Source organism: Typopeltis vanoorti, chromosome 11, assembly GCF_054136105.1.
Source record: "Typopeltis vanoorti isolate ZY-2024b chromosome 11, IOZ_Tvanoo_1.0, whole genome shotgun sequence".
Taxonomy (NCBI): Eukaryota; Metazoa; Arthropoda; class Arachnida; order Uropygi; family Thelyphonidae; genus Typopeltis; species Typopeltis vanoorti.
Window position 1 is genome coordinate 120,351,462 of NC_143559.1, and position 23,845 is coordinate 120,375,306.

General features: G+C 34.3%; 1 protein-coding gene across 5 annotated transcripts in view; it reads right to left on the reverse strand.

The window, feature by feature from the left end:
• The window catches only part of LOC150102005 (WD repeat and SOCS box-containing protein 1-like), a 269,640-nt gene that overhangs the window by 123,616 nt on the left and 122,179 nt on the right, over nucleotides 1-23,845 (reverse strand). For all 5 annotated transcript variants that reach the window (XR_016549016.1, XR_016549015.1, XM_090400168.1 and 2 more), the window contains one exon: nucleotides 19,455-19,687. Coding sequence is in view for 3 of the 5 variants with exons in the window: in XM_090400168.1 (XP_090256294.1) it covers nucleotides 19,455-19,687 (233 nt within the window). In the remaining 2 variants the exon portion in view is untranslated. The remainder of the gene's footprint in view (nucleotides 1-19,454; nucleotides 19,688-23,845) is intronic.

Consider the following 23,845-nt stretch of genomic DNA (forward strand, 5'->3'; position numbering starts at 1 on the left):
ATATGATTACATATTGGAGGGGGGGGGTTTCGGTTGATTTCGTTTAATGTCTAAGATCGTTAACAAATTCTCCAATGTGCAATTGTATTGTACATCTGAGTTGTATATTATTAAAATGATGACAAATTCAGATTAGTCAGTTAGTTTTAAGGAAAAACAAGATAAAGAAATAAGTAAAAGAATCGCAAGTAAGCATAGCATTCTAGCTGTACAAAGATTATCTGTTAGGAGATTTACCAATAGGCCTAAAAAGAAATCCATTTAATATATGCATCGTTTCAGTGTTTACCTATGGAAGTGAGACATGGGGAACAACTGAAAAACAGGAAGACAGATTGCATGTTGCCCAAAGAGCCTTGAAGAGAAGAATGCCAACATAACAAAAAGAGATAGAATAATAAATACTAGAATTAGAAAGATGACTGGAGTAGAAGATATTGTGAGGTGTTGTAAAGCATATAAATTGAGATGAACTGACCATATTAGTAGACTAAGGTGGACAAAGGTAAGCACTCAGTGGACACCAAGAGAAGGGAAGGTTGCCAAAGAACAAGATGGAGAGATTATCTACAAAGATTTAGCATGAGATGGTGAAATCAGCTATGGAAAGTTAAGGGGGGAGGCCTATATCCAGCAGTGGATGGAAAGAGGCTAAAGAAGAAGATTATTAAGCAAGACCAACCTCCAGGGAGTCAGGGACTTATCAAGAGAGGTCACATATCAACCTTTTTTTTTTTTTTTTAATGTTGACTCCACACATGAAAAGTCACAAGATCTATAACACTACAGTGCCATGTGTGGGCAAGTGATTAAGGAAAAAATGTAGCCTTCCATTATCAAAAATGGGAGGTTGCCTCAATGGGAAAAACAGTATGGGGAAGATTGTTCCAACGAATAGAAGTGGATAGAATGAAGAAAGTTGGTGAGAAGTTAGTTCAGTGTGTTTAAAGCTGGACAGTGTATCGGTGTTGGCCAGTGGCTGCTCTAGTTCTTCTATGCTTAGAAGAAAGTGGAGGAATGGTAACAGTCAATTCAGAGGAGCCCATGAAAGTACCTATAGAAATGGCACAGCACTGAAACAGAGCATCTATGATAAAGTGACTGAAGGGAGTCTGTGAGGGAATGGTCGTCTATTAAGCAGATTGCTCTCTTCTGAATAGCATCAAGAATTCTTAGAGGGGGTCTTGGGCGCTCCATCCCAAATGTGGGAACAGTACTCCAAGCTGGACCCGATCAGAGACTTATAGAGCATTGGGAGTTGAGAGAAAGAGAAGTAACGTTTAGAATGGAAAAGAACACCAAGCTTTTTAGAGGCTAAGAAGGCTATGTGAGTAATGTTTGTGCCAGGATAAACTGAATGTAACAGTCAACCCAAGAAGATTGTGGGTAATAAGGCAGGCATCAGTTTTTTTGGGCAGTGAAATTTACTAAGTTGTCTTCACCTCCATTTCAAGATGTTGAGAAGGTCAGTGTTCAAGTCACTGGACCTCATCTGTAGACAATCAACCCAACAGCCAAGAACACTCAACCAAAGCTAAGAGACGAAAGGTCACAAGATCCATACTCTAGGCATAATTTTAGGGCTATAGACCTGTTGTATTTCTCCTGTTCACTCTTATTTACAGAAATAGCGCCTTCACGAACATGTTGATGCTTGAAGATGCCAATGTAACTTGGGTGAAATATTGGAAATATAAAAAAAAATTAGTTACTATATCAACTACCTTTTTAATTTCCTTAAAGAACATTAAGAGACTCTCACGAACATTCTCAAGATTCTTACAGAATCTGGAGAATTTTCTACAACTGTGCTTTCACTGCTTGTTTTATTTACCAATCATCAAAATAACTACTCCAGATATCTTTATCGTCAGTTTTCATGTCACCTTTATCATTCTGATTCCTCCATTTCTAAGCTTTTTTCAATAGCCTTCAGAATATTTTGCCACCTTAATTTTTCTGTGTTCTTACCAGTCTTCCCATGACTTGTTTAGCTGGTTTTACACAATGCTTCACTTTATATTTTCCTCTATATTCTCTAAGAGCACAAGCTAACTTACTTGCTAGGAACCTGAAATGAGCTTTCTTCTTTCCCTTGACTGCGTCTTTAACTTGAGTTCACCATGGAGTTCCAATTTTTCTGTCCTTACCGACAACTTCACGTCTCTCTGGCTAAATCGATGTTTTCTTTAGGCTGAATCTCCTGGGTTGAGTTCCTAGCAAAAATAGGTGCATGTCTGTACACAAATGCTAGAAATATCCGAAACAATGGGGTAGAGTGTGTTGCCTTAGTGAATATTGGACCTATTAGAGACAGATATACTAACTGGTATCGAGTGTAAAGGGAGCAGCATTTTTAGGAAGGACAGACAGGAGAGGAGAGGGTATGCTGCTAATAATATTGGATAATTTGAGTCCATTTAGACTAGACAATGACTACTATACCAGTAACAGTTTTCTATCTGGCAGTGAGTTTGAAGCCATCTGATATTAAGTGGAGTCTAATAAGATCAAATGCATAGTGGGGTGTTATTTCTCTACTGAAGAAATGCATTATCAAATAAAAAAAAAATGATGGGCGTGAAATGCGTAATCATCACAGGGTATTTGATTATCCAAACATTGATTGGTTAGCAGTGAAATTTCATGAGAAGAATGAAAGTGAATTTATTGAGCTGCAAGAAAACTTCCTAAAGCAGTATGTGACATAAGCAACTAGAAATCAAAGAGTGTTACTTCTGATTATAGTGTTGGGGGGGGATGATATAAATGATCATCTTGGTGCTCTGATATCCTATTGTTGGCTTCCTTGCCTATTTGGTCATAGTAGAAGGTTGCAACCTATGATCAAACAGGCAGGACAGCAGCCAAAATAGGATATCAGAGACTACATCCATTTCCACCACTGTGGCCATTCATTAGCAGTGAATGCCTTTGATGTCTACCACAGGATCCACTGGAAAATTGCCACCTTACTCCACCAAAGCAAATTTAAGTTTAAGAGGCTATTTTGAATCTGCTTCTGCCCTCACTGACTATCATAACCTCAACAAATATATTCCCCTCAAGATGACAATTTAACTTTGGCAAAATATTGGAAATAATAAATAAATTTATTTAGTTATTATATCATCTACTTTTCTAATTTCCTTAAACAAACATTATGAGAAAACATTTAAGAGCAATGAGGAGTACATATCAATGGCTGAGATACAAAAAACCATGAAAAGTAGAAAGGCAGATGGAATAGATGATATTCAACCAAAAATGCTCAGATGTAGAGGTTAAAAGTTTTACAATGGCTATACTGCATAATTCAGAGGATCAAATTCCAGATGATTAGACAAGAACTCTCATAGTGCCATCTATACAAAGAGAAATAAAACTGTATGTGAGAATTACATAAGAATTTTCCTACTGAGTGTTCCCAGCAATATTTATACATTAAGAAAAGGCTAAGAAAATTTGTGAAAGGGAAGGGCAAACTAAGTTCAGTTCAAATAGAGGTTGTCAGAATCAGATTTTTACTTTAAGACTTGAGAAATAATAGGATTATAACATGTATCTTTACATTTTGTAGATCTGGAAAAAGGCATATGATATGGTGCCTAGGGAAAGGAGGTTCGAAATGCTATAATTATATGATGTAAATGGTACACATCATATTGATCAATACATATTCTATATTTCAGGTTTAAGTCAGCAATTCAAATTGAAGAAGGCAAAGGAAGATGGTCTGATATAAAATCAGGTGATAAAACAGCACATTTTCTCCACTGTTATTCATCATCTCTACGAAACACATTATGAAGGAAAGCAGCATTAAACTTGATATCAAAATTGAAAATGTTAATCTCAGCTCTTTACTTTATGCAAATGATGCTAAACAAGTTCAGTACAAGAGTGCTGGATTCCCTAACTAAATTGAATAACTGATGTAATAAATTTAGTATGAAAATCAACAATAAAAAGAAAGACTATGAAAATGGATAGGAAAATTAATAAATCAACTGCATCCTGAATAGAGAACCTATAGAATAGGTAAAATAGTTCAGTTATTTAAGCACACATTTTAGTGAAGATGGAAAATTAATGAGTGAAAGATGCATCAATGGCAGCATCATATTATTTACAGGGATATAAGGAAGGAACTTCACCTTGTTAACATTCAGGAATGTCTGAGCACTCAAGGGGTATAGTCACTTAAGCAGAATGGGAAAGGTTAGCAAAATAAGTTATTTTATTTATATTTTTTTGCTGCTAGAATAGCATGAAAGAGGTTCAGAGGAAACCAAGATCAGGTAGATTGAAACAGAAGTGCTTTAGAACAGTGCTTCCCAAAGTTCTGGATGTTAGGGCCCCCTTTGCAAAAATTAAAATATTTCACAGCCCCCTCGAAAAAAATCGTAATAGAGATATATTATTATTATATTTATTGTATTTATATTCAATACAAAACATACACAGCAAATATTGCAAAAATCAAATGCATATATTACATTTTTTGCCTCTTACCGTTTGGTTCTGAAGACGATGTGGGCTGTTCTAGTAAAATATGAAATACTGTCTTTTTTTTTAAGTCTGTTTCTGCTTCTTCTAATTGTTCGCGGGATTTTTTTTTTTTATTTTTTTTATCAACCATTTATCCATCTCAGGGTTAAATTTTTTAACATAGAATAGATAAAATAATATCACCACTTACCAATACTGGCACACCACAGACTGATAACATGAAATTAGTGAATATTACCTGAATACGGGAATCCCTGGACCAGGAACATTTTTCACTTTTGTGACTTTTCTCCTTTTACGGTAATTAAGCATAACGCGAAACAGACAGCAAAGGCAGTCTGTTTATTAAAACGTGCATATGATTGGTGCGGTATTAACAAAAGATCGCGCGACCGAAAGATAAAAGCATAGCTGAGAATTGAGTTGAAATGCTAACTCTCTTCAACCAAATTCCATATGTGAAACTGCCATAACATTCATTATATATATATATATTACTTAGTTTTAACACTTTTACGAATTTTAACACGTTTGGTTGAATTTTATTGCTGCCTTGGGAAATCGAACTCGCATACATCTAATTAATAACAATAGTTTTTAGTTAGATACTATGCTTGCCCATGCAACATATGGTTTTGTTTCAGTCTATACAGCATAGTTTCTGTATGAGGGGACATGTGATTCATTAATTAGTGTTTTTATCCCAGTTGTCTCTAATTGCACTATTTGTTGAGAAATATATTACACAGACTCCTCATACCTTATTCATTGGCATAATAAAAGTACTTATTTTTATTGCCTCTGCAGTATAGTGGCTCTTAGGGAGGGCGTGTTGTTTACCACTGCAAGTGAGTTACTATATCCCCACATGAACTTGTTTAAGCTTTTTTTCATGTGTGAAGTATATGCGAAACTTTTATTGGTAACAGAAAACTAGCTCGGATGACAGTGATAATATAAAACGAGTTTTGATATGTATATAAAGTCAATATCAACAGTCCCTGATTACGAACACATTATGAAAGGGACAGAAAGATTTGGAACTTCCCTGGAGAACATTCGAAGTAAATACAATTAACCACTGCTTTGAAATGAAACATTTGAATAAGCAATATTTACTAATATTTGTTAAGCGCCGAAATACGCAGGAAGCAAAGTTTGTGAACCAACACCAATGTGTGAATTTTTCCATTAAAATATAAAAAATAACAAAAAAGAAATAATAAAAGTTAAATACGTTTCTTTTAAAATAAAAAAAATATACTTAGTCCTAAAACATTTTAAATTTGTTTTCATTATTTCACGGCCCCCTGAACAAAGCCTACGGCCCCCAAGGGGGCTGTGGCCCACAGTTTGGGAAGCGCTGCTTTAGAAGACCGAAATATAAAATCTGACGATACTGGAGTACTGACAGATAGCAGTCAGTTTGGAGGAAAATTGTTGACAGGAAGTTAATATTGATGTAAACTTTTCATGTAGTACTATCATAATATCCTGTACACCACAAGGGTATGACAATGAGCAAACTTTGGAGATCTAAACATATAAAAATATTTTGGGAAAATTTGAAGAAAATAGTAAAGCTAATAATAATGGCCTGCTAGATTTCTATTAGGAGGTGGACTAATCATTACTAACTAACATTGTGTATTCAAACAAAAGATGCACAGAAATTCACATGGAGAGAAGACAAGAAATAAGAAAAATCTCATTGACTATGTTATTGTTGATAGTGATATCTTCACATGGGTTAAGGGCAGAAGAGTGCACAGAACATATGAAATATGAAGTGATCATCATTTAGTTTTGAGCTGGATAAATTGATTATCATACTGAAAAAAAAAGTGTGCAAGAAAGTCTTAAAAAGAATCGAAGTTAAGCAGTTTACAGAGGTGAACTGTAGATTCAAATACTCAAATATTACTGGAACCAAAATGAAGGAGTTTGAAAACAATAATCAAACCTTCAAAATTCAGCAGCAGACTAAGAAGAAAATACTGACTGATTCAGCCATAAAGGAACGTAGTAAAGTTGTCTGCAAGGAGTGGAAGGTGTTGGATCCTATTTCGTCTTAACCCATACTTTGGATCCGACATATTTATTACTACAATGCTCTTAAACAAAAAATAAGTTGCTAGTTGATTTCTAATCCAAATATAGAGAAAATTTATATTTATTGATTGCGCCACTCTATATCTAAATTAGTCCAAGAATTAAGGTAAAACCAACTCTCAATTATTTCTCTTTTATGTGTTATTATATATACTGGCCGAGTATATTTAACTTATTTAATTCACCCGCTTTGGTTCGAATATTTTATGAATGGTGCAGTAAAAGAGATTCAGGCAAAATATAACTTTAAATCAACAAACAAACATTTAATTTAGGCTTACAATTTATACACTTTAATTTAAATCACTGAATAGGGTATTATAAACATTTTAGTTCAACTGATAATACAGTCATACAATCTCAGGCAATGGTTAATCTGTTATCTGAAATACAGACTTCACAAGGTTCACTTAACTATTTAATAAAGTTCCTTAGTGATCAATTACACTAATATCTCTTAGTTACTTAAGTTTCAAATACAATAAAAATGCAGTAACACTTCTTCACAAGTATACACTCTTAATTCCACACTCCAGCTAATCTCCGCAATAGTTACTGTTAATATAGGGATATTCTAGGAAGAAACACACGCTTATCTCCACATAGGAATATCAATAGTTGGATAATTCTTACCGGTAATCTTCCTTGTTCATCTACTTATATACAAACATCTCTTATAACTGTATACACATAAAAACAATTAACAGCACTCATTAAAACAAATCTTCTTAGTAATAACTGAATAAATTAACGGTCGCAATTCACATAGTTATTGCTCAGAATCAAAATGCTTGTACTACATTTGACATCACTTGACGAATTCAATATTCTACTAATAATTCTTGAACTAAAGTAACACACAGTAATTCTTTAACTTGAAGTTTTTACGCACAGTTGCCTATACTTCTGGCATTTAATTAATCTTTTAAGCACTATATCTCATAACACAGCTATCGTTTAATTTCAACTTTACTGCCTCTACTTATTCTCTTAGTTACTCTGTGCTATACTTCAAGTTTCCGTGTGTCCTTGAAAGGTCAGCCTGGAATTAAATCTCAACAAAATTATCACTAGTCATCCAGTTGTTACTTTGCTATCTTCCGTTGCTTTATTTGTTGTTCTGCAACTTACTAGCTAACCCGCTCCTTGACTAGTAGACTTTAATTAGCTAATTGAGCAACTCGCCGACTGGCTATTATCGCACTCTGATTCCCCGAATACTTCTCCTCCGATTCCACCCGAATGAATCATTCTTTCAGTGTTCCTAGCTTATATATTCCTTCTTCCCACCGAAATTATTCTCATGCTCTCTTCAACTAAAATCCTTTCCAGCCCTTCAATGCCGATCTACCATGCTCTGTTCTAAACTCGCGCTCGCTCTCTTACATATGTCTCCATGACAACCAAAACAAAATATAATAAAACTAAGGTATTGCATAACATTATACTTCTACATACAGGAACAAATAAAGAATATTTACACTTCAATTAATACGCAGTTAAAATGTTAAATATAAATTCTTATATTAACATAGCAATAAATAAAATAAACTTAATAATATTTTAATACAGAGTCTTTTCACTATTAATACATATCCTTGATTAAATAATTAAATATCAAATAAGGTTAAAGGTAGTTATATGAATATTAATTTATAAACAAGTGATTTACATTAAATAATTACAAGTTTAGCTTATGTGATGGAAGATCATGTTGGATTCTGAAGCAAATATTAATTACTCAAATCTCTATATATTCAGAATCCAACAAAGGGGAAAAAAAAAAAAAGAGCTCAATGGTGGGTGGATTCAAGAAGGGAAAGAGGCAGTCTTCCTTCAAAAGTTCCTAAAAATTCATTGGCAGACACCTAAAAAAAATACAGAGTAAAATGTAATAAAGCAAAGTGTATAAACAGCTAAACAAAAGACTTGGTAAGACATCTGTAGAATACAGAAGATAAATATCAGAAAGGCAGCAAAATATATTTTCTGGAAGCTACTGAAAATACATAGAAATAAAGGAAAAAGCACTGCAAAAGGAATCCAAGATGAAAATGACATGAAAACTGACATAAAGATATTATTGATGTTTGGAATAATTATTTTGAAAACTTAAATGAAACAAGTTGGTAGAAAATATTCAAGAGATACACAATCAGGAATACATATCAATTCTTATGATATAAAAAGCCATCAAAAACCCAAAATATGGAAGGCAGCTGGAGTAGGTGATATTTGACCTGAAATACTCAAGTATGAAGATATAAAAGTTTTACATTGGCTGCACTGCATAATTTAGAAGATCTGGTCAGAGGGTCCAATTTCAGGTGATTAGAGTAGAGCTCGCATAGTACCCATCTATAAAAAAAGGAAATAAATATGAGTGTGAGAATTACAGAGGTATTTCTCTAACAAGTGTTTCTGGTAAGATTTATGTAAGCATATCATGAAAAAAAAAATGCTAAGAAAAATTGTGGAAATGATACTTGGAGAACATAACTGCATGAGGGCTAAACAGAAATTATCAGAATCTGATTTTTACTTTTAGACAATTAATTGAGAAATCATGGGAACATAACAAGGATCTGTATTGAAGTTTTGTACATCTGGAAAAAACATAAGAGAAAGATTCCAAGAGAAAAGCTATTCAAAATACAACATATATACTGTATGAATGAAACATTGTACTGAATGACACAGTCTATATTTAAACTGGAAGTCATTAGTTAGAATTGAAGGAGGTACAGGAAGATGGTTAGGTATTAAATCAGGTGAGATAACTATATGCACATTATCTCCACTGTTCTTCATCATCTATATGGATCATATCATGAATGAAAGTAACTAAATCTGATAACAAAATTTTAGGTGTTAATCTGACCTCTTTATTTTATGCAGATGACATTATGCCCCTAAGTAAATACAGTATATATATCTGCAGGATTCCTTAATAACTGATATAACAAATATGGTATAAAAATCAGTAAAAAAATGACCAGAACGATTAAAATTAGAAATCTAGAAAACTTTAACTGCATTCTGAATGGATCACCTCAAAAACAAGTAAAACATTTCAGCTATTTAGGCAAAAATGTTTAGTGAAGATGGAAAATTTAATATGGAAATAGACAATAGAATTAGCAAAGCTTGTATGGTAGTGAGTCAACTAAATAAATTTCTATGGAATAAGAGAGAAATTAGTTTTGATTTATGGATCTGAGAATTGGATTAAAAGTAAAGCAGTTGATCAAACGAGTCTCCACAGCTCAGGTGATTTCCAGAGTCATCTGATTGAAAAAACCTGGGTTCAAATCCATCTATGATGCAAGGAACCTATATCAGGGATTTTTCAGTGAAAGGTGAGTTAGTGATCTTATACAGAGGTTAAGGGTTTTTTCTACCAGCAACTCAGGTTTTTCGTGCTTGAAAAACCTGAGTTGCTGGCAAACTGGACACATATCTACAACCACAGGATACTATGAGATTGAAGAGATTAGAGCCTCACCGTCTTATCTTTCTACTGCACATTATGGATCTCAGGTAGAGATCCATAATAGATCTACCTCCTGGATGAAGATGACACTTGATAGGATAGTTGATCAAGGACTGGAGACCACAGATACGAGACTTTTGAGAAAATTAGGAAAGTAAACACATGGCATCTGTAGCAGATTCATATTAAAAATGACATCAGGAAAGAATTTGACATTGTTTGCATTAAGGAAAATGTAAATAGAACTATGTGGTGTAGTTACTTATGAGAAAAAAAAGTTTAGCAAAGTGGATGTTGGAAGTTTTTCCCCACTTGGTTAGACTATAATAAATTTAATAAATATAATAAATAAAATATAATATAATATAATAAATTTAGTTTAATCCTTTATCCAAGTGTAAGCAAACAAAGTTTGCACCTGAAGTATCTTCAGAACGGAGGCAACTCATAGTAAAGGTGGACTAAGTTCTCATCACTTGTCTTGGTATCTCCCATAATGCAAAACACATCACCTTACAGACATGTATAATGCAATGCATTAAGGGAAGGGCTACTATCAGTTTCGACCTTTATTGAGGTCTAGTCAGTGGGAGCCAGATCCAGAGGTGGTGATACTAAGGTGGAAATAAAGGAGAAGTCATATTTACCTATACGAGTTGCCAAAAGGTGTCCCACCTTATTATTAAATTACTCTGGATTTAGAGAAAGATGTTAGAAGTTTTTTCCCACTTGGTTAGACTATAATAAATTTTGTTTAATCCTTTATCCAAGTGTAAACAAACAAAGTTTGCACCTGAAGTATCTTCGGGACTGAGGCAACTCATGGCAAAGGTGGACTAAGCTCTCATCACTTGTCTTAGTATCTCCCATAATGCAAAGCACATCTCCTTGTATCGACATGTATAATGCTATGCATTAAGGGAAGGGCCACTACTCAGACCAGTTTCGACTTTTATTGAGGTCTCGTCAGTGGGAGCCAGACCCAGAAGTGGTGATACTCAGGTGGAAGTAATGGAGAGGTCATATTTACCTATACGAGTTGCCAAAACTTGCTTACACTTGGATAAAGGATTAAACTAAATTTATTATAGTCTAACCAAGTGGGAAAAAACTTCCAACATCTTTCTCTAAATCCAGAGTAATTTAATAATAAGGTGAGACACCTTTTGACAACTCGTATAGGTAAATATGACTTCTCCATTACTTCCACCTTAGTATCACCACCTCTGGTGGTGATACCAAGATGGAAGTAATGAATGGTGGTGATACTAAGGTGGAGCCAGACCCAGACACCTCTGGGTCTGGCTCCCACTGACGAGACCTCAATAAAGGTTGAAACTGGTCTGGGTAATGGACCTTCCCTTAATGCATAGCATTATACATGCCCGCAAGGAGATGTGCTTTACATTATGGAAGATACTAAGACAGGTGATGAGAGCTTAGTCCACCTTTACCACAAGTTGCCTCAGTTCTGAAGATACTTCAGGTGCAAACTTTGTTTGCTTACACTTGGATAAAGGATTAAACTAAATTTATTATAGCAAAGTGGATGTTTGATGTCAAGAAAAAGACCCTGAGGAAGAGCTAGATGTAGATGGATTGATGCAGTTATTCTGTGCCTTAGAAGCCAAAATATAAAATCTGACAATATTGGGGCTCCTAGCAGATACCAGATTAATTTGGAGGAAAACTGTCAACAGGAAATTAGTAGTAATGTTATCATTTCATTCAATACCATCATAGTATTCTGTACACCACCTTAAGTGTACATATCAGGAATTTGATGATGATATAGAAAATATCATGAGGTGGCAAAATATTATGGAAGCTAATTTCTTAATTTCTTGACATGGTCAAGAAAGTAAACAGAGATCAATAATGAAGAAAAAGAGTACCACAAAAATATTAATGAAGACATAAAAATTGATGATATTTGCAAATCTGGAGAATTATTTCATGATTATTAAATGATATAGTCAGCAAAAGAATATTACAAAAAATGTCCAGAAAGGACATTTTTTGTAATATTCTGCAACATAATCAGCAATCTGATTTGTAACATAATCAGCAATCTGATTACATTTCAGCACTCTAAAGTAGAAAAACCCACAAAAAACCTAAAAGGAGGAAGGACAGCAGGAGGACATGATATTCAGTCACAAATGTTAAAATATGGTATAATTTTATAGTGATCAATGCACAATTGAATAGGCTGATGAGTGCAAATCACAAATGAATGAAGTGGACCCTATTACATTGGAATTTTTGACTAAGAAATCCAGCAAAGATTTATCACATGAATACCTGAAAAAACACTAAGAAAAATTACTGAAAGAAAAACTTGCGAAACTGAATAAAGGCACAAGAAGAAGTTTGTCAAGTATACTGTCAACTTATAAATATCAAGAAATTATAGGAATATGACAAGGATCTGTATTTCAGGACTGTTTATCCTGTAAAAGCATATGATAAGGCACCAAGAGAAAAAGTGTTTGAAACTCTAAATCTGAAATGATCACCATTTAGTCTGGAGAAGGATAAAATTGAATTTCATATTGAAAAGAATAACATGTAAGAAAGTTTTACGACAAATAAAAGTTGAGCAGCTCTCAGATGTCAACTGTAGACTAAAGTACACAAGCATTATTCAAGAAAAAATGAAAGAGTTTGAGAAAAGAAACCAAACCTTGGAGATTCAGTGGCAAGCCCTGGAGAAAACACTGATCGATTCAGCCAGACATGTTGGTGAGGTTTTCTGCAAGGATAGAAAAATCAGAACTCCATGGTGGACACAGGAAGTTAAAAAGGCAGTGAAGGAAAAGAAGAAATTATATGAAAAGTTCCTGGTAAGAAAGTTTTAAGTCAGCTTTAAATAAGTCAGTAAGACTTTAATATTCTGTATTCTCTAAGAGCACAAGTCAGCTTGTGCTCATAGAGAATACAGAGACAAATGTAAGAAAGCTAAACACTGTAAAACTAGCTAAACAAAGGTCATGGGAAGACTTTGGCAAGAACATAGAAAATAAATATCAAGAAGGTGGAGAATATTCTGGAGGTTGTTGAAGAAGCTCAAATATGGAGGATGGAGTAATTACTTCGAAAAATTGTTAAATGAAACAAGCAGTGATAGCACAGCGGTAAAAAAAAACACTCAACAGGCATGCAATCAGGAATACATATCCATACTTAAGTAGAAAAAGCCATGAAAAGCCTGAAATATGGAAAGGCAGCTACTGTAAGACTTTCGTATGGAGGTATTAAAGTCTTACAGTAGCTGCACTGCATAGTTCAGAAGGCCTGGAAAGAGGAATGAATTAAAAAGGAAACATACATAAAAAGGAAAATAAAACTGAATGCAAGAATTACAGGAGGTATTTCTCTATTGAGTGTTCCTCAAGTATACTGAATATACTGAGTATATTCAGTATACTTGAGAAACAGTTGAGATGGATTGTGGAAGAAAAGCTTGGTGAAGAACAAGATGGATTCAGGCCAAATAGAGGCTGTAAGGATCAGATCTTCACTTTACGACAATTAGTTGAGAAAGCATGGGAATATAACAAAGATCTGTATTTAAGTTTTGTCGATCTGTAAAAGGCATACGACAAGGTGCCAAGAGAGAAGCTATTCAATACACTACAGTTATATGATGTCAGTGGGGCATTATATCAAGCAATACTTAGTCTTTATTTGAGTTGTAAGTCAGCAGTTAGAATTGAAGGAAGTACAGGAAGAACAGGTTTAATGTTAAATCTGGTATCAGACAAGGATGTACATTATCCCCTCTGTTAGGAAAGTGGTATTAGTGCTGATATCAAAATTAAAGATGTTAATGTCAGCCCTTTGCTTTATGTCATCATCATCAACAAATTCCTGCCATGTACCCTCAAGGGGTGTACAGGATACGATAGTACCACATGAAAAAATTACATCATTACTAACTTCTTTTCTACAATTTTCCTCCAAATCAGTCTCTTACTTGTCAAGATTCCAACATTATCAGATCTTATATTTCTATCTTCTAAGGCACTTTTTACCGTATCAATCCACCTATATCTTGGTCTTCCTCTGGGTCGTTTTCCTGCCAACCTGGCAGAGAACACTTGTTTTGCAAATCTTTCCTCTCCCATTCTATTTAAGTGACCATACCACCTGAGATTAGCTCTGCTAACGCATTCCTGGATGCCGACAATGTCAAGTTCTTTCCTAATATCCTCGTTTTTAATATGATATTGCCATTGATGCCATCTGTTCATGAATCTTATCTTTCTCAGGAATCTCATATCTGCGGTCTCTAGTCTTTGGTCAAGTGTTTTACTTCTGACCCAGCTCTCAGATCCATAAGTTAAAACTGGTTTGAACACTGTCTTGTATACAGCTAATTTAGTGTTCTGACTAATTTCTCTCTTATTCCATATGAATTTATTCAACTGACTTCCCACCATACCAGCTTTGCAGATTCTGTTGTCTATTTCTATATTTAATTTACCATCTTCACTAAAAATCGTGCGTAAGTAGCTGAAATGTTTTACTTGTTCCACAGGTTCTCCATTCACAACACAGTTGACATTTTCAATGATTCTGCCTATTTTCATTGTCTTTATCTTTTTATTGCTAACCTTCATATCCTATTACAACAGTTATTCAATTTAGTCAGAGAATCTTGCAGACTTGTAGCGGATTTATTTAGAAGTATAATATCATCGGCATAAAGCAAAGAGCTGACATTAACATCTCCAATTTTGATATCAGGTTTAATACCACTTTCCTTCATAATGTGATCCATATAGATAATGAATAACAGAGGGGATAATGTACATCCTTGTCTCACACCAGATTTAACATTAAACCATCTTCCTGTACTTCCTTATTCTAACTGCTGACTTACAACTCAAATAAAGACTAAGTATTGCCTGATATAAGGCCCCATTGATGCCATATAACTGTAGTGTATTGAATAGCTTCTCTCTTGGCACCTTGTCATATGCCTTTTCCAAATCGACAAAACTTAAATACAGATCTTTGTTATATTCCCATGATTTCTCCACTATTTGTCATAAAGTGAAGATCTGATCCTGACAGCCTCTATTTGCCGGAATCCAGCTTGTTCTTCACCCAGCTTTTCTCCCACAATTCTTCTCAAACGTTTCTCAAGTATACTTGCATAGATCTCGCCAGGAACACTTAGTAGGGAAATACCTCTGTAATTCTCACATTCAGTTTTATTTCCCTTTTTATATATGGGTACTATGAGAGCTCTACTCCAATCATCGGGAATTCGTCCCTCTGTCCAGGCTTTCTGAACTATGCAGTGCAGCCACTGTAAGACTTTTATACCACCATACTTCAGCATTTCTGGTCAAACATCAACTATTCCTGCTGCCTTTCCACATTTTAAGCCTTTGATGGCTTTTTCTACTTCAAGTATGGATATGTATTCCTGACTGCATGCCTGGTCAGTGTTTTTTTATCACTGTGCTGTCATCACTGCTTGTTTCATTTAGCAGTTTTTCAAAGTAATTACTCCATACTTCAAGGATATCTTTTTCTTCTGTTTTCATGTCACCTTTATCATCTCTAACTCCTTTTACAGCACTCTTTCCTCCACTCCTAAGCTTCTATAACAACCTCCAGAATATTTTGCCACCTTCTTGATATTTATTTTCTATATTCTTGCCAAAGTCCTCCCATGACTTTTGTTTAGCTAGTTTTACACAGTGTTTGGCATTCTTGCATTTGTCTCTGTATTCTCTAAAAGCACAAGGTGACTTATTTGCCAGGAACTTTTGATATGCTTTCTTCTTTTTCTTCATTGCCTGTTTAACTTCCTGTGTCCACCATGGAGTTCTAATTTTTCAATCCTTGCAGACAACTTCACCACATGCCTCTCTAGCTAAATCAATCAGGGCTTTCTTCAAGGCTTGTCACGGAATCTCCAAGGTTTGATTCCTGTTCTCAAACTCTTTCATTTTTTCTTCAATAATCTTTGTGTATTTTAGTCTACAGTTCACATCTGAGAGCTGCTCAACTTTTATTCGCTTTAAAACTTTCTTACATGTTATCCTTTTCTTGAGCAGGATAAAATTGAATATGAAATTCAATTTTATCCTGCTCAAGACTAAATAGAGATCACTTCCAATTTCAAATCCTCTGTACACTCTAGTGTCCTGCACCAGGGAGAAAACATCACTATCAACAATGACATTGTCAATGAGACTTTTCTTTTTACTTGCCTCTTCTCTCCATGTGTTTTTGTGCACATTTTTATGTTGGAACATGGTGTTAGTAATAACCAGTCCATGTTCTGAGCAGAAATCCAACAGATATTTGCCATTATTCTTAGCTTTGCTCTTTTCTCCAAATTTTTCCAAAATATTTTTGTATGTCTCACAATCATTTCCTACTCTGCTATTTAGATCCTCAACAAGGACCAACTTTTCCTTTTTCATTGTGTCAGTTGCTTTTTCTAAAGCATCAAAAAATTCCTCCACTTCTACCTTAGTAGAACCTTCTGTGGGACCATAGGCACAAATAAGTCTCATTGTCCAGTTCCCCATTCTCATATTTGCCCACATTACTCTACTTGAGACTGACTGCCATTCAAGAAGATTAGCCTTGTATTTTGTGTTGAATACTATGGCTACTCCTTCCTTTCCTTGATTGTCATTGCCTGAATATAACATTTTTTATTTATTGCTCAGAAAGATCTCACTGGTTTTTGTCTTTTTTGTTTCAGTCACCCCTATTATGTCAATCTGGTACTTATCTAATTCCTCAGCTAGCTCCATTTCTTTGCCATTCAGGCTTTTTATGTTGATAGTACCGATGTTTAACTCTGGTGATGTTGAGTTGGGGTGTGTTTTCAGATTTGTTCCAGTAGCTGATTTTTCGCTGTTCGCCCTGGTTCCCAGGCAAAAACAATGGGGGCCTTGTTTAACCTGGCGACGCCCCAGCCAGCATGAAATTTTGTCATGTTGTACCATCATTTTTTATTTTAGTTTAACCAATAAGAATACAATTTGGTCAGCTAAGTCCCAAATTGCCAGCCCATCCTCGTTCGTTTAGTATCCAAGTAGATACCCAACAGGGTGCACCACGAGAAGGTGAGGATTGGACATTAGGTCAGAAGCCCTGGTCGGTTCTCCACATTTCTTTAAAGGCTATGTGGAGGTCTCCTCTCAGTTATACAGCTTTTACCCTTAAGCACCCCTTTGCTTTATGTGGATGATGTTATACTTCTAAATAAATCCTCTACAAGTCTGCAAGATTCCCTGACTAAATTGAATAACTGTTGTAATAGATATGGTATGAAGGTGAGCATTAAAAAGACAAAGAAAATGAAAATAGGTAGAATTGTTGAAAATGTCAACTGTGTTGTGAACCGGTAACCTATAGAACAAGTAAAACATTTCAGCTACTTAGGCACGATTTTTAGTGAAGATGATAAATTAAATATGGAAATAGACAACAGAATCAACAAAGCTGGTATGGTAAGAAGTCAAAGGAATAAATTTATATGCAATAAGAGAGAAATTAGTCAAAACACTAAATTAGCTGTATATATACAACAGTGTTTAAACCAATTGTAACTTATGGATCTGAGAGTGAGGTTAGAAATAAAACACTTCACCATAGACTAGACTGCAAATGTGAGAGTCCTGAGAAAGATTAGGGGCATGACCAGATGGCATCAATGGCAATATCATATTAAAAACAAGGATATTAAGAAAGAACTTGACACTATTAGCATCGAGAAATGTGTCAGTAGAGCCAATCTGAGGTGATATGGTCACTTAAACAAAATGGGAGAGAAAAGATTAGCAAAACAAGTGTTCTCTGCCAGGTTGGCAGGAAAAAGACACATAGGAAGACCAAGGGATGGGTAGATTGATGCAGTAAAAAGTGCCTTAAAAGAGAGAAATATAAGTTCTGATAATGTTGGAGTCTTGACAAGTAACAGACTGATTTAGAGGAAAATTGTAGATAGGAAGTTAGTAATGATGTAAATTTTTCATGTAGTACTATCATATCCTGTACACCCCCTGGAGAGTACACGTCAGGAATTTGATGATGATGATCTGTATAGTGGAAATGGAACTTATACAGCACATAGCATAGTACTGAATAATGTGAAAGAAGATAGCATTAAACTACCACCACTGTTATTTATGATCTGTATGTGAATATAATGGTCAGGGTACATGTCAGGAATTATCACCAATTCCTGACATGTACCCTGAAGAGATGTGAGTACTAAATAATTACAACAACAACAAAGTACTGCATAATTAACATTACCTTATTATTAGCTGCATATTAATAGTTTCTTCTAAATTAATCTTTATATTTATGAAAAAAAAAAAAAAAAACAGGCTATTTTCAAAATAAAACAAGCTAAGAAAATAACTATCTTGAAAGCCTCTTCCATATTACCACAATTACTGGTGTGTATTCATAGTATGATTTGAAACTTTATTAAGCTTAGAACTAAAGGTTTAAAATTGTGGATTCGGCATGGTGAGATGATGCTATATAGATTACAGGCTTGTCATTTTTCAATTAGGATGCAATTTGTCGTCTTCTGCCTTAGCTCTTAGACCTGTTGGGACAATGTTTATTGCAATCCTCTTTTCACCATTTCTGTAGTCTTCCAACTGGTCTTCTACTTGGTTTCCATTTGTTTAATTATTCGTTCTTATGTATTCTGTTCATGTGCTTTTGTCGTTCTCTTTTCCTGTTTGCTATCCATTCATTTACTGGTTATAAGGCACACTTTTTTATATATATTTCTTATTTCTGATCTTATCAAAGTTTGTTTTTCTTGCAATTTTCTCTAATAATTTGCATTTCTGTAGTTCTGTTTAACATCTTAACTGTTTCATCTCTTGTTTCAAAACTTTTTATTAGGCTTTTATATTATACTTGTCTTAGTTGCAATATTTAAATTATTTTTCCATATTGTTCTAGTTATACATTCAGATTTTTTTTTTTTGCCTTAATGGCTTGCTCTTTTACTTTATATTATTCTTTCTGAGTTAATATGAATTTCCAAGTATAAAAATTCATCACTGGTTTGATTATTTTTCTGTTTATTTCTATATTTCTAGCTTACACCAAATTGGTTGTCTACTAATCAAGTGTTTTGATTTTTTCTATTGATATTTCTATATTATATTTTTAGCAAATCTGCAGGAACTGAAATACTTTATTTAAATTATCTTCTGTTCTGCGACTGTTACCACATCATCTGCATATCAAATTAGATTTACTGCAATTTGTCAAAATTCAAATTTTAATATTACAATATTAAACAACAATACTATGAAACAGGACTTACCGCTTTGCACATTCCTACTGTGACTAGCATTTTAGCATCTGTTGACCATGCACAAGAATACATAGGTTTTCCATTCATTTTAAGTGTTTTAAACATATTACCATCATCATTCAGATCCCACACTTTCATTGTACCATCATATGAGGTAGAGACTAGGATTAAACTACCATCAGGAGAAAATGCTAGGTCAGAAATCATATCCTTATGATCCATTAGCTCCAACATTAGCTTACCTAAAAAAGAACAGCGTATTAGATATGTATATATCGTATTAATGCTTCATTTAAAAATATACTATCAAATAATAACTACTGTAATGTTGGTGTATAAGATGAAATTTGAAGTTAAAAAAAAGTTACTGAAACCAGGAGTTGTCTTATGCTCTGGATATAAAATTCTGAACCTTTGAATTCGGCAATGAAAAACATTGTCTGCTCCTGCAGCAATATACTGTGTAACAGTGTTATGTCAGATACATGTACTGCATTCTAATAAGTTTTTAGCATGTTAATATACTGATATATTAGCATATTAATATATTTTGAGATAAATATTTGGGTTTCAGGGCATTTCGTCCAATTCCTACATTTAGTCTATTACTTTTCTCGTCCAGTAGGATATTTCGTCCAATCCTTCATATTAGTCCAAGGAGTTATAAGTAACTTGTGATCATTAATAATAGTCAGCTGACACAAAAGAGAAGGGTGCAAGACAATATGCATGGTCCACCCTCACACGTTATGTTAGGTTAGTTAGTTGATACATTGGTTAGTCAGGTTAGTCAGCTGGCACAGTAGTAGGTTAGTCAGTTGACACAGCTGGCAATAATAGTCAGTTGACACAAAAGAGAAGGGTGCAAGACAATATGCATGGCCCACCCTCACACGTTAGGTTAGATTAAGTTAGTTAGTTGACACAATTAGTGAGTTGACATTGATGGGACAAATTAAGATTGGACGAAATGTCTGACCGGACTAGTGTTCCATTGGACAAACTTATAAAAGGACAAAAAATCTTGGACCATCTGCCTTCAAATCAATATTTGTATTTAATAAATATATTCAGCAGAGTAAGCATGTTGTTTTTCATTTAAATCCTAATGAAATTTTACAATAATAATGACAATTTTATATAATGACTATTAAATTATATAAGGAATTTACAATGTATACTGGAATATTAATCAAAAGACACTTTAATAAATACTTCCTATATTTCGGCAATGTCACATTGCCATCTTCAATGGGATCATATATCTATGACACGTGCACGCAGGTACTACAATAAGCAAATGAGGCAGAAGAGAGAAACTACTGTTGTTCCTAGAGTCCTAATGGTGCCCCCTACCAGGCTATATTGGGTTTTCTTGGCTGTTGGGCTGATGTTCTAGTGATGCAAGCTTTCCAAATTTGGGACAGTCTCATGCACCCAAATTTGTTGAAGTTTGGAAAGTTGTTCATAGAATCAGCCTCAGCTCTAAAAAAACTTTCCAAACCTCAACAAATTTGGGTGCATGAGACTGTCCCAAATTTGGGAAGCTTGCATCACTAGAACATCAGCCCAACAGCCAAGACAACCCAATATAGCCCGCTAAGGGGCACCATTAGGATTCTAGGAACAACAGTAGTTTCTCTCTTCTGCCTCATTTGCTTATTGTAGTACCTGCATGCACGTGTCATAGTTATATGTTCCCATTGAAGATGGCAATGTGACATTGCCGAAATATAGGAAGTATTTATTAAAGTTTCTTTTAATTAATATTCCAGTATACATTGTAAATTCCTTAAATAATTTAATAGTCATGTGTTACCAATGCATAAGCCTTTCTACAAGAATTTTTATTATACAATAATAATGACAATTTTACTGATTATTGCATAAGGGAAAATACTGTTCATAAATTGCAGTAAAAAATACCTGAGGTGACTATTATTCCTACATTATATTAGATTAAAGTAACATATAAGAAGCTTCCAGCAGTAAGTATAAAATGTGTGATTGTCTTGTCTTACACAGCAAGTATGGCACAAAATAAACAGGTTTAGAAGAGATTTTTAGCAGTTGTGTTATACTCCCAGTTACCCTGTACATATTTTAAGAACACAAATAATGAAGTTCATTGAACAGCTTAACTCAATCTACAAAAAAGATCAGATGAAGAAATATACAGAGTGGTGAACAAGGTACTGAGTGCACACCTTTTGGCAACTCCTATAGGTAAAGATGACCTCGCCATTGCTTCTGCTTGGTATCCCCACTTCTGGGCCTGGCTCCCACTGAAGAGACCTCAATAAAGGTCGAAACTAGTCTGGGTAGTGGCCCTTCCCTTAATGCATAACATTATACATATCTGCAAGGAGATGTGTTTTGCATTATGGGAGATACTGAGATAGGAATGATGTTAGCTTGGTCCACCTTTGCTATGAGTTTCCTGGTGTTGTACTACCTTACCCCCAGTCCTGAAGATATTTTCAGGTGCAAACTTTGTTTGCTCACACTTGGATAAAGGATTAAACTAAATTTATTAAGATACTGCGATATTTGTGTTGTCAGTTAAGACAAAAGTCTTGAACATTGAGATTTGGATGATAGGTAGTTTTTGCCAGAAATTATTATTATTACGCGACACCTCCATGGAGTCCAAGGATTCATTGTGGGAAAACATTCTATTCCACTGTGCTAAATACATCTCAAATTTCACTAAATAGTAGCAGAGCATTATAGTCTGTGTGTATAGATGCTTCTCAGAGTAACAGTAATATCTGATAAAATGCACGCGACACCTCCATGGAGTCCAAGGATTCATTGTGGGAAAACATTCTATTCCACTGTGCTAAATACATCTCAAATTTCACTAAATAGTAGCAGAGCATTATAGTCTGTGTGTATAGATGCTTCTCAGAGTAACAGTAATATCTGATAAAATGCATCTGACAAGCAAAAGGTAAACTGTTACATACAGATTTCTGGCTTTATTTAGAACTCAGGCCCATCTGCAAGAAATGTTCCAGGAAAGCACATACCACCAATGACATTGTACACCTAGCATAAATTCACTAGCAAATATAGAAGCACTTCTGAGATGCAATGCACTGAAGTTAAAAAAAAAACAACAAAAGCAGTTTGTAAACTTGAAACATCTTAGACTCAGTATGTTTTGTACAGAAATTAGTTGAATTGGTTCTTAATTTACTGGCATATGCAAAACATGGTTAACCAAGAACTGTATACTGACAGAACCATCTCTTTTTAATGGTATATCAACAACAAAGCTATATATCAAAGATATTTATTAATTGGCATATATTTTGTTGGATATCAAACCAGCATCTTCAGAGCACTACTAGTTATAACAACTTCTTACATGAGTAACAATGAGCACAGAAAAACAAATTGTGATGGGAAAAAAAGTCCTGCTAATTTAGCATCACCTAATGTTGTATAAATAGCTTTTAAGTTGATGGGTTGAAGCTGATCTTAAAATGTCTGTTGCCATTTTGGCAGATTAATGCAACTATGCTTGTTCAGGTTAGGCGAGTATTTCATAGCTGTTGGCAACTCTAAAAATAGTCTTTCCAACTTATAATGACCTGGATTTCTTCCACCTGATCCTGTGTGATGGGATGTCCAAAGTATAACCTGGTTCAAAAACATAACTGTTATTCTTTTAGTATTTTCTAGATATTTTTTTATTCATTGTTGTTCATTTATGCTCACACATAGACCTACACTTCTGATTTTAATGGTATTAAAACAAATGAACTAAATTATAAAAATACATTTATTAATTTTTTATATTTCTGAAGCAGCAAAATATAAGTCAGTTATTAAACATCCTTTTATAATATAGTTCATTTGGTGTTGTAATACTATTAAAATAAGTTATGTTGGAAGTTTTTTCCCATTTGGTTAGACTATAATAAATTTAGTTTAATCCTTTATCCAAGTGTAAGCCAGGCACAAACTTTGTTTGCACCTGGCTTTTTTTACTGGCAATACAAGTGTTGCCAGTAAAAATGATCAATTATAAACAAATTTGAGTACGACTGATGGCAGTTTTCACAATTTTAGCATCTATCCAAATGATAACTTCTTGCGATTAAAAATTCCTCCTAGCCAAAGTTATTACTTTGTATAATTTATGAAATGTTTTACCAAATTCTGAATATATGAAAGGCAACTAAAACTTGACAAATGTTTACAAGGACTGCAAAAGCAGAATTTCAATACCACCACCTAGTCAGACTTTAGGTTTATTTTCTTTGCAGAATCCTAGAAATGATCTAAGATGATGAACAGAGAGTTAAAGTTCATGGAACAAGATGCAAAAGTTACTCAGAAAATTGTTGACATATTGAAAAGGATGCTGACAAGTAGGGATAAGTGAAAAT